Genomic DNA, 12,878 nt, shown 5'->3' on the forward strand with positions numbered 1-12,878 from the left:
TCTTTTGAAGCTGGAGACAGTAGCTGGAAGTGGTGGAATCAGACTAGCAAAATTCACAGGCAGGGATATTTGGGGATGTAAGACTGAAGAGAATAGAGGGTGGGGCAGGACCATGAAGGGTTTTGAAGGTAAAGATGAGAAGCTTGAGCAGGAGAGACCCAGGAGAGACAGGTAGCCAGTGTAGGAATTTAAGATGGGACATCATGTGTTCAGAGGGACAAGAGTGGTGAACAATTTTGGCAGAACAGTGATGAATAGAGGTGAGGGGTCAACAGAAGACCAGAGAGAAGATGACAGTAGTCAAGGTAAGAGATCACCAGGCCTGTGCCTTCTTCCGCCAAGAGGAGAGGACAGTCCAAGCAAGACAGAGACTGGTAGGCCTGGGGCTCCAGGGCTGACTGGATACTAAGGCAAGGTCAGGACCCTGGACAAGGACTGGAGTGCTGATTCAAAGCTCAGTAGGTTCCAGACCACAGTTAGAACTGCAGCTGAGAAGAGCAAGTTGTCTCTGCACGTACCTGAAGCAACTGCCAAAGCTTTATAGCCTGGGCTAGGTAGTTAAGACGAAAACCCCACCTCCTGTGGGCTGTATCTAGCCAGTTAAAGGAATGGTGCCTTTTTATGCAGCTATTGGCTTCTTTGGAGCAGCAGAATTTCAGGTTGTGGGCACTCCTTTGAGAGAAGCTCTTCAGATCTTTCCTGGTCCTCTAAGTAGTCCGAAGTCCAGTCATTGAAGTGTGGTGGTAGAGGAGCCTCCTCAGGGTTCAAGGGAAGGGGTGTGGATTCTGGTGGATTCACTCGGGAAGGACTGCAGAGTGGGCCTATCTCCTCCTTGGAGCTACTGTTGTACGAGGACTCTGCAGTTTTTGCCAAGGGAACAGAGAGGAAGGGACATATTTTCACAGTACTGAAGGAGATAAGATGATATTTGGACATCCATAGCAAAGAGATCAGAGATGGAGCAGTTCTTAGTGAAGACCAGATCAAGAGAATGCCATCCTGAATCTAGTTCCATGAGTCCAAGGGGACTTTTAGGATTGTTTTTTTCCCTCAAGCAGCAGACACCCATGACATGTGGGAAGCTACTTTTGAAACTCCCCTGAGTTCAGAAGGAGTTTGCTGTGTGTGAATCATATTCAAATGGAAAAGTTAAAAATTCCAGTGGGGCACCACAAAGTCCCTTTCATAAGCCCAAGTTCTTTGGAGCCAGGCTAGGTGTTCAGAGGGCAGATAGTTTCTGGGCACAGCAGTGTTTTTCAATGACATGGAAAGTAAATGCCCCTGCTATTTTGTTGACAGAGTCAATTCATTTAGCAACTCATAATGTGCACAATAATAAATGCAATACGCTACATATTGTATTTAAACTGCTTGACTTCAAATGTCATGTAATTTTGCATCTGGTTAATTCTTTTACATAGAAAAGCAGGCTTCAACTGAGGGTCATGTATTCAGTTTTAAGAGCTGACTATTGGTTTTGTTTGTTTTACATTCAGATTTAATTTTGAGCCAGGTTACTTTTAAAGGCCTGTATAATATAATTAAAATAGAAAAATAAAAATGATCTGATTTAAATAAAAAAATATTGTTTTTTCTTCTTTAATCCCCCTTGGATCCTGCTATGCTGCTTAAGTCTTGCTGACCTCCTGTCAGTATGGCGCTGATCCATTCATTGACAAAATAGCAAAGAACTTGGAAATTAAACACAGGCACTAGAAAATTAGGAGCTTCTTTCTGAGCAAAAATCTATCCAGGCAACAAGCTGAGGAGGGTGCAAAAGGCACAACGGCAGGTCAGGAAAGATGAGACCATAATTGGAAAACAAATATTGGGTCCAGGATCCCAGTCACAAACACCAGTGACAAAAAGAGACTCTGCTTACCAGAGCTCAGCCCCAGACATACTTTCAGTACATGGAGCTAGTTTTATTAAATGTGGAGGAGTAATAGAGTGTTCTTGAGATCATGTATTTATTTTATGTATTTATTACAATTATTTATATCCCACCTTTCAGGCTACACATCTTTTCAAGGCAGCTTACCGGTAACATCAAAATACATTTTAAACACCACAGTAAACAATATCAACATATAACAAGTCATCAGGATCCTTCTCACAGGGCAGCTGGTGGTAGATCAGGGGTGGGTAACCTATTTTGGCCCGAGCAGCAAATTGGCTGCAGACAAGTGCATTGTGGGTCACATGCCAGCAGTGATCAGGACCCAAAATGGGTGGGGCCACAGCCACTGTTGGCATGCACCCCAAAACACTTGTTTCCCCCATGCGCGCACATAGTCACACAGGCATACATGCCACATACATGTGTGTGAATGTATCTCCCAGGCAAACACATGGGACTCAGCCAGCATCTCGAAGAACCACTTCTCACAGTGCTAGCTGAGTCTCAAGCTGTCAGGATTGATCGTTCTTCCCCCCTCTGCAATCAACACCACGGAGACTCAAAGCTTCAAGCTATTATGGCTTTATTATGCTAAAGACTAGCCTTTCTACAATGCAGTTTCAAGGAAGCTCCCAGGCTCTGAATGACTAATCTGAGATCTCTATCAGGGGAGACCATCCGGAGGTTAGTGAAGTTGCTGACAGTTTGCCTGTGAACACTCATGGTCAAACTTGCCTCATGGTGACACGCCTCCCTTAGGGTGGCTCCTTTCTATGTTGGCTTCTAAGAGTGGCTATCCTGGTGGAGTGTCTTGGCCCCATCCCTAACTCCTCCCACTTCGACTTGCAACATTCTCTAGCATTTCTCAAGTCACGCCCCTCTTCCTCCTTCTTGGAAACTTGAGTTCTTATGATGGAGTAGGGAGGTAGTGACTCAGCTTGGGCTGTCTATTTGTCAAGGCCTTGGGAAGACTCTCCCCCAGCGCTTTGGGACTCTGGGGAAAGTTCCTCCCCCAGGCTGTGATCTAGCTGTTCCAACTCTGATTCAGAATTGGAATCATCTGAAATCTCAAGGGACTTGGGCTCATCCCTGACACAAGCTGGCTTTGCTGTCCCTTGCCCTTCCCCGATCAGGGAAGGTGAGGGAGGATTGAAGCACACTCAGCTGACACTTTGAGGAGCCAGCTGAGTCCCAAGCTGGCTTTGCTTCTCTCCCAATCTGTGCGGGAGGGGACAGCTCATCTGGAACAGGAGTAGGCACTATCCTCTCTTCCCTGGGATCCTTCTCACATGGCAGTACGTGGTAGATATCCCTGTTGGGATGGGGGACACACAATCCAGCTGGCGTGGACTCTGAGATGTTCTGCCTCCCTTGGTGTCTTGGGCCCCATTCCTAAATGCACTCTTAACTAAGCACAACCTACTTCTAAACTGAGAATATAGAGCAGAGCTTCCCGCGTAGAAGGTAAGATGAGGCTTCCAGGCAGACTTGAATCTCTAACTTTAGGAAGTAATCACTGACTTTGTCTACTGCCAAAGGCTCTCCAGTGGCATGTCTTGCCTTGGTTCATAAAGGCTAATGGGCCAGCTCATTAGTTCATGGCAGCTCTCAGGAGGTGGCTCAAAGTCTCCATGTTAGAAAAAAGACCTAGGAAGTCTTTGGGTCACATAAGGATAAAGGAACAAAGAAACGCCGTACAATATTGCAGGCAGCTGGAACACATGTAAAGGTCAGGAGCAGGTGGTATAATAAGTTGGATGTCACAACATTGTTCTGGGGAAGGAAACTAGTAAATGACAGGAAGAAAGAGTGGATTTTCCCCTGAGGAAGAAAATAGATTGTTGTACCAGCCGGTGAATGCTAGGACAGCATAGACAGTTGGTTTTGAGGCCAGAACATGTGCAGCATTGACTAGGAACTGAGGCATGCCTTTGGGTACCTTTTTACAGTGCAATCCTGTGCATGTTTACTCAGGCATAAGTCCCACTGAATTCAAATAGACTTATGGATTCATTGCATAGAAAATATCTGTCCCTAATTTCCATCATTAGGTATTTATAGTGAATTCATATGCCTTCCTTTGATAGTAAACTTTCAGGGTGGCATACATGTTAAATTACAATTACAGTAAAATTCGGTATTAAAATCTTGGGAAGCCTGAAGCCATGACAGACCAATAAAATTCAGCAGAACAATGAAACAACTGTTATAACCAGCTACACATGCAGAAAGGTAATGTTGGCAAGTTCTTACAATCCCCGAAGTACATTAGAATCATTCCACATTTGAGTGTGTGTTCAAAATTATTTAATATATGTTGCCCAAAATTCTGCATTTTAAAAACTCCTTTTTGGGATGTCTTAGGAGCAGTTTTACAACTGTATGCTTATCTGTTAAGTGTAAATTTCCTTAACCAGCTCTCACAAGTAGTTAACACTGGAATAATTACACAGTGCTTTAAATATGTTTAAGATGAGTGCCTGTATTTTGGTGGGAAGGGGATGGGAAGTTGGGAGCGGTCATCAGGAGATTTGGGGCAAGGTGTCACCAGTATGCTTACAACACCCAGCTCTATTTTTCTGTGATATCGGAATTGGGAGAGGTCATGGATGAATTGAACTGGTGCCTGGATGTAGTTATGGCTTGGATGAAGGCCAGTAAACTGAAGCTGAATCCCGATAAAACAGACCCTATGGGTTGGCAGTTGGCAGGTCCAGGAATTGGGGTGTTTGCCTGTTCTTGATAGGGTTGCACTCCTTCTGAAAGAGCAGGTTCATAGTTTGGGGGTGTGCCTAGATCCATCTTTGTCACTGGAGGCCTAGGTAGCCTCAGTGGCCTGAAACACCCATTACCAACTTTGGTTGGTATGCCAACTATGTCTGTTCCTGGCTAGGGATAGCCTAACCATGGTGAACCATGCACTGGTAACCTCATGATTAGACTACTCCAGTGTGCTTTATGTGGGGCTGCCCACGTGCGTGGTTCAGAAGCTGCAATTAGTGCAGAATGCAGCAGCCAGGGTGCTCACTGGGACACCTAGTTATGCCCACATAACACCTGTGTTAAAAGAACTGCACTGGCTGCCTATTAGCTACCGAGCCACATACAAGGCTATGTTATTGTCATACAAAGCCCTAAACAACTTGGGACCAGGATACCTAACAGACCACCTTCCCTTGTACATGCCAAGAGGACCTTTGAGATCAGCAGGGGAGGCCTTGCTGGTCATTCCAAAATGAACAGAATGTCACTCTGAAATACCCAGTCGGCGGGCCATCTCTGTAGCGGCACCCACCCTCTGGAAGGTAGCCCTCCCTTGTGTAGTTCAGGAGGCAGAAAATGTGACATCTTTCAATCGCCTTCTGAAAACACACTTGTTCACCCAGGCTTTCCCTGGGCTGCAAGTAAATTAATTATGCTGCTCCATTTTACTGTTCCTTGATTTTTTTTTTACTGTAGTTGGAAGTGTTTTTAATGCTGTGTTTTAATGTTGTGCTTTTAATATTGTATTTTAATATTGTGAACCGCTGAGAGATTTCGTGATGTTCAGTGGTATATAAATGCCAAAAATACATAAATAAATAAATAGTTAAATAAGTAAATATCATAATTATGATAGTTAACTATCATAAAGATGGGCCCAATTTATTGGGAATTTCTGTTGTGGATCATGGCATGTCTGAACATTTTAAAGAGCAAGTAATGTATCCTAAATGATTTTGTGAACATGTAGTTTCCTCCCCTTGCCCCTCTTTTCCTTCTAAGTGTCTGGATATTACACACTGATTCTACCACATGAACTTATGGATGACACTGCAGAGTAGTTTGAATAGGCAACAAATGTTTTATTAAATTGAACTGCCAAACTTCAGACCTGTTTGACTTATCGTCCTTGGTGAATGGTGGCTGCTGTGTTTGTCTTATTCTCATTATATGCAATCACTATTGAGTTGGTAAGAGAAGATTACTTTCTATTTCAGTAAACTCAATTGTGGTTCCAAATGGACTGTGTGTCAGACACTTAATTTGCAATATACTCCCTTGGTGAAATTAAAAATTCAAATAGTTGAGCTGGAACTCTCAAACCGTGCTTGCTTCTTAAATTGGTTGCTGTCGCTGTGCTGTCATACTGCACTTTATTTGCCTGATGAGTCTTATACTGGAGCACTCATCAGGTGTTTTGACAGCATAAGGAGGTGGTGTTGGGGCTGAAGATGTGTCACTTGGCAGACAGAATGAGTTGTGTGTGGCTTTTTAAATAATATCTCAGAAGAGCAAATATAAAAACCATTACATTCTTCCAGGTAGATTTTTTTAAATTCATGGTAATGCTGCCACTTAAAATATTGTTACAAGTCCATTTTGAGCTTCAACAACGTAATTTGTTCAGACATGTATTTTTATTATTTTTGTATAATGTGACTGGGAACAGATTTGAATTAGCTTAACAAAACTGTCTTTAAAATAAATTGGAGACCCACATTTTTCAGGTCATCTTCTGCCTAGGACTGTCATTGACGCATGGAAAACAAATAATTGCGCATTGTATATATAAAAGATGGAATCTCTCCATCTGTTTTTATTGTTGTTGTCGTTCAGTCGTGTCCGACTCTTCGTGACCCCATGGACCATAGCACGCCAGGCCTTCCTGTCCTGCGCTCTCTCCCGGAGCGTGCTCAAGTTCATATTCATTGCATCGGTGATGCTATCTAGCCATCTCATCCTCTGCCGTCCTCTTCTCCTTTTGCCTTCAGTCTTTCCCAGCATCAGGGTCTTTTCCAGAGAGTTTTCTCTGCGCATTAGGTGACCAAAATATTTGAGCTCCAGCTTCAGAATCTGTCCTTCCAATGAGCAGTCAGGGTTGATTTCCTTTAGGATGGACTGATTGGACCTCCTTGCAGTCCAGGGGACTGCTCCAGCACCACAGCACCACAGTTCGAAAGCATCAATTCTTCGGCGCTCAGCCTTCCTTATAGTCCAGCTCTCACAGTCATACATTACTACTGGGAAAACCATAGCTTTGATTAGACGGACCTTTGTCAGCAAGGTGATGTCTCTGCTTCTTACTATGCTGTCTAGGTTTGCCATAGCTTTCCTCCCAAGGAGCAAGCGTCTTTTAATTTCATGGCTACAGTCACCGTCTGCTGTGATCTTGGAGCCCAAGAAAATAAAATCTGTCACTGCTTCCATTTCTTCCCCTTCCATATGCCAGGAAGTGATGGGGCCAGATGCCATTATCTTCGTTTTTTTAATGTTGAGTTTCAAACCAGCTTTTGCACTCTCCACTTTCACCCTCAACAAGAGGCTCTTTAGATCCTCTTCGCTTTCTGCCATTAGGGTGGTATCGTCTGCATATCGGAGGTTGTTGATAATTCTCCCGGCAATCTTAATTCCGACCTGTGATTCATCCAACCTGGAGTTTCTTATGATGTACTCTGCATATAAGTTAAATAAGCAGGATGACAATATGCAGCCTTGTCGTACTCCTTTCCCAATTTTGAACCAGTCGGTTGTTCCATGTCCGGTTCTTACTGTTGCTTCTTGACCCGCATACAGGTTTCTCAGGAGACAGGTAAGGTGGTCTGGTACTCCCATCTCTTTAAGAATTTTCCACAGTTTGTTGTGATCCACACAATCAAAGGTTTTAGCGTAGTCAATGAAGCAGAAATAGACGTTTTTCTGGAATTCTCTTGCTTTCTCCATGATCCAGCGAATGTTGGCGATTTGATCTCTAGTTCCTCTGCCTCTTCGAAACTCAGCTTGTACTTCCGGTAGTTCTCGGTTCGCATACTGCTGAAGCCTAGCTTGTAGGATTTTGAGCATCTCCTTGCTGGCATGTGAAATGAGCGCAATTGTGCGGAAGTTTGAACACTCTTTGGCATTGCCCTTCTTTGAAATTGGAATGTAAACTGCCCTTTTCCAGTCTTGCGGCCACTGTTGAGTGTTCCAAATGTGTTGGCATATTGAGTGCAGCACTTTAACAGCATCATCTTTTAGGATTTTAAATAGCTCAGCTGGAATACTGTCATCTCTGCTAGCTTTGTTGTTAGTAATGCTTCCTAAGGCCCACTTGACTTCACTCTCTAGGATGTCCGGCACAAGTTCAGTGACCGCACTATCATGGCTATCAGGGACATTCAGATCTTTCCTGTATAGTTCTTCTGTGTATTCTTGCCACCTCTTCTTAATCTCATCTGCTTCTGTTAGGTCCCTGCCTTCTTTCTCCTTTATCATGCCCGTCTTTGCACCAAATGTTCCCTTGAGATCTCCGATTTTCTTGAAGAGATCTCTAGTCTTTCCCATTCTGTTGTTTTCCTCGATTTCTTTGCATTGGTCATTTAAGAAGGCCTTCTTGTCTCTCCTTGCTATTCTCTGGAACTCTGCATTCAGTTGCATATATCTTCCCCTTTCTCCCTTGCTTTTCGCTTCCCTTCTTTCCTCAGCTACTTGTAAAGCTTCCTCAGACAGCCACTTTACTTTCTTGCATTTCTTTTTCTTTGGGATGGATTGAGTTGCTGCCTCCTGAACAATGTTACGGACCTCCGTCCATAGTTCCTCAGGCACTCTGTCTATCAGGTCTAATCCCTTAAATCTATTCCTCACCTCCACTGTATAGTCATAAGGGATATGATTTAGGTCATACCTGAACGGTTTAGTGATTTTCCCTACGTTCTTCAATTTAAGCCGAAATTTTGCAACAAGAAGCTCATGATCTGAGCCACACTCAGCTCCAGGTCTTGTTTTTACTGACTGTATGGAGCTTCTCCATCTTTGGCTGCAAAGGACATAATCAATCTGATTTCGATATTGACCATCTGGTGATGTCCATGTGTAGAGTCGCCTCTTGTGCTGTTGGAAAAGAGTGTTTGCTATGATCAGCGTGTTCTCTTGGCAAAACTCTATTAGCTTTTGTCCTGCTTCATTTTGTACACCAAGGCCATGCCTGCCTGTTATCCCGGTGATTTCTTGACTTCCTACTTTAGCATTCCAATCCCCTATGATGAAGAGGACATCTGTTTTTGGTGTTAGTTCTAGAAGGTGTTGTAGGTCTTCATAGAACCGATCAACCTCAGCTTCTTCGGCCTCAGTGGTTGGGGCATAGACTTGAATTACTGTGCTGTTGAATGGTTTGCCTTGGATTCGTACTGAGATCATTCTATCGTTTTTGAGATTGTACCCCAGTACTGCTTTTCCCACCCTTTTGTTGACTATGAGTGCCACTCCATTTCTTCTAAGGGATTCTTGCCCACAGTAGTAGATATGATGGTCACCTGAATTAAATTCGCCCATGCCTGTCCATTTTAGTTCGCTGATTCCCAAGATGTTGATGTTCAGTCTTGCCATCTCATGTTTGACCACCTCCAGATTCATTGACCTTACATTCCAGGTTCCTAAACAATATTGTTCTTTACAGCATGGGATTTTCTTTTCACCACCAGACACATCCACAGCTGAGTGTCCTTTTGGCTTTGGCCCAGCCGCTTCACTCTTTCTGGGGCTACTTGGAAATACCCTCTGCTCTTCCCCAGTAGTATATTGGACACCTTCCGACCTGAGGGGCTCATCTTCCGGCGTCATATCTTTTAGCCTTGTGATACGTTCCATGGGGTTTTCTTGGCAAGAATACTGGAGTGGGTTGCCATTTCCTTCTCCAGTGGACCTCTCTGCCATGACCTGTCTGTCTTGGGTGGCGCTGCATGGCATAGCTTATGGCTTCACTGAGTTACGCAAGCCCCTTCGCCACAACAAGGCAGTGATTTGAGCTGAATGGTATATACACATTGAAAAGTGATATAAAGTAACTGTTCAAACAGGACTGATCTTCTAAAGGTCAGGGGCCATGTATGAAGTAGAAAATTAAACCTACAATAAATTATTTTACAGGCAGCTGTCAAGGTGGAGCTGGGAGTTGGGAATCATACCAGGGGTCAAAGCCAAGAAGCAAAGCCAGGAGTCAAGCCAGAACACTATAGAGCCAGGAGTACTGTTGTTGCCCGTGCAAAGACCCAGCCCGAACAGGAAGCTTTCAGAGCTCTTCCTGCCTAGCAGGGCCTAATGGTTAGTTAGTATCAGTGAGTCCAGTCCAGGGAAATGACCTAAACTGCAGTCTTGGTGGCTCACTAAAAGGATAGCAGTACACAGAGCTGAGGCTCCTGCCCTAGTCCTGGTGGCTCCTGGCATTAAAGCAACACCAGAAATATTTTTACTGCATATTTTTAATGAGAAATTGAAAGATCCAAGTCATAGATCTGGACATCTACAATCTAAAAGTGAAGCCCCTAGTTCTATATCAATGTAGTTCCATTTCTTTGGTGTTTCCTTCCAGAAGACTAAGTGTGCATTTTGCTCTGGGCTTTTTTTCCTGCAGCAATAATATCTTGTTTAAAAATAATAAAACTGGCAACCCTCTAGCATTCTGAGAAGGGAGAAGGAGCCTATGTATGGTACATCTGAGTATACTTCCTTCCTTCCTTTACCTTTTTGTGGTTCTTATTTATGAGGAAGGAATACTAGGTTTGCCATTTTAAAGTCTGTAACTCTTGTTTGTTCTGTGGCTACAAAAGCTCCTTTTGGGGGTGTGGGGTGCGGATATGAGGACATGCTTTGGGAAATGGTAAGGACAACTGCACTTGTGTTTGTCAACATAAGTTGTAGTATGTGAAACTCCTCTGAATCAACAATATATTGGAAATGTTCAACTGCTGATATTAAAAATGGAAAAGGGCACACTGAGTTGCTGCTAGCCTTTGACACATCACTCCAGACAAGGACTTGACCCTGTACTTTTCTGCCCAAATCCCTGCATCCTAGCCATTCATCCTCCGTTCCTTCATACCAGGCACTGAAATCCTCCTCGGTTCCACCGTACCTTTACCCCACTGTTGTTGCTCCCATAAGCATTGGTTGAGCAGAAGTTAGGAGGGGTGGGGACAACATTTTTATTTAATTTATTAATTTGAAAACTGATACCCCATGGATACTCCCACCCTTTTACTTAACAGAATATAGTTAACTGTTCAGAGATCCTGCGTATGCACTCTTGATTTGTAAAATGTAAAGAAAATGGGCAGACCGCAAAAATTCTAGTATAAAAAAGTAGACCATACAAGACTGAAGTTGTCCCACCTTTTTTACAGAGGGCTCTAGAACAACAGCAGGTAACCCATGGGCTGCATGCACGTGGATGCTCTGATTCCCTTCCCCTTCTCAGCTGATTCTACACAGAAACAGGCACCGTGTGTTCCAGCAGTGATGCTAATAAAGATCCCCTACTGGGGGAGTGGAGAGGCTTTAAGAGTCTATAAAGGGCAGCCATTTCTAGTACAGGATTGCTGCTGGCACAGTCTCTTTGAGGATGCATTTTTTCATATTTGCATATATTTTCTTGTATTTCATCCCCATCTACCCAGTACTGGACACTAACATAAGAACATAAGAAGAGCCATGCTGGATCAGACCAAGGGTCCATCTAGTCCAGCATTCTGCTCACACAGTGGCCAACCAGCTGTTGACCAGAAACCCACAAGCAGGGCATGAGCGCAACAGCACCCTCCCACCCATGTTCCCCAGCAACTGGTGTACATAGGCTTACTGCCTCTAGTACTGAAGGTAGCACATAGCCATCAGGACTAGTAGCCATTGATAGCCTTTTCTTCCACGAATTTGCCTAACCCCCTTTTAAAGCCATCCAAATTGGTGGCCATCACTACTGTCAGGGTGGAAACTGAGCCAATATAGCCTCAGAGCAGTTCTGATTCTGAGGAAGAACAGCAATCCGTGGGAGAGGAGCTCGCTCATCTCTCACAAGCACAGCATCTGGCAGAGATTCCTCCTGCCAGCATTCCTGGGATAGATAGTGACCCTGGCAGTGAGAGAGCGCTGGAGGGGGGCTTGCTGGACGCTTGGTGCAGATGCAGGGAGCGACAACAGATGGAGGGCACAGAAAGGAGGCGTAGCGCTCATTTGGCGCGCAAACAACGGTCATGTCCTGAGGACCCAAGGGAAAGAGGGAGGATCTCTCCCTAGCCCATAAGTTCAGGGTCTTCCCGTGATTCTCCTTCAAATGGGGACCAACTGCCTTACCTGGAGCTTAGGCTACTCTGCTATCTTTCCCCAGTGCTGGTCCTTGCTTTGGCGCTAGCGACTAGTATTCTGAAAGAGTCATATAGTAATAAAGGAATAAAGTTTTGGAAAGAATTCCTTGTCGTCTGTGTCCTGAGTTGGCTATTGATGGGGACTGCAAGAGGCGGCTAGGGCGCTCCTGACAGCTTGGTCCCTGTTCCTCTTTTTTTTTTTCCTCTCTGCTCCTACTGCCTCTGGAGGCTGCCATGGACCTGGTGGTGCAAGCTCTCGCGCAAGAGAACCAGGCTCTTTGTGATCAAGTGGCTCAACTGACGACTGCCGTACAGAGTCTGCACGCTGTGGTTCAACCCCCACCACCTCCGATTCCCCCCCCCGCAAGTGCCCGGTGGCTCTGCCAGAGAAGTTTTCTGGTGAGAAAGGACTTTTTCAGATTTTCCAGGCCCAATCGGAGCTGTACATGCGCCTACGACCTGAGGATTTCCTGACAGAACAGGTTCGTGTGGGCTTCATCATTAACCTACTTTCAGGCGTGGCAGCTAAATGGGCTTCGGGACTTCTTCTCACTAATGACCCCCTGCTCGGGGACTATCAAGGTTTCATGACAGCGATGGCCAGGTTTTTCGGTGACACCCTGTGCATGCAGATGGCTTCTTGGGAGATTCGCCGCCTCAGACAGGGCAAGGACTCAGTTTCCAGCTACGCAACAACGTTTCGCTTGCTGATGCAGGATTTACAGTCCTTCATTACATCATTACAGTGCGAATGATGCCGCGCTGGTGGCTCAGTTTTTGGACGGTTTGAACGACGAGATCTTGGATGAGCTGGCACACACGCCTAGGCCGCCTACTTTGGAGGACCTCATCCAGACCTGCCTCCAGATAGATAGTCGGCTGGA

The 12,878-nt window shown here is 44.8% G+C and overlaps 1 protein-coding gene across 1 annotated transcript in view; it reads left to right on the forward strand.

Moving 5' to 3' along the window:
- The first annotated feature begins 290 nt into the window (after nucleotides 1-290).
- The window catches only part of DISC1 (DISC1 scaffold protein), a 204,885-nt gene continuing 192,297 nt past the window's right edge, over nucleotides 291-12,878 (forward strand). Inside the window, 1 exon segment of the mRNA XM_084819275.1 lies at nucleotides 291-305. Coding sequence (XP_084675401.1) covers nucleotides 291-305 — 15 coding nt within the window.

This window comes from Heloderma suspectum, chromosome 1, assembly GCF_057233095.1.
Source record: "Heloderma suspectum isolate Gila_16-S chromosome 1, 16-S_ref, whole genome shotgun sequence".
In the NCBI taxonomy this organism is placed as follows: domain Eukaryota; kingdom Metazoa; phylum Chordata; class Lepidosauria; order Squamata; family Helodermatidae; genus Heloderma; species Heloderma suspectum.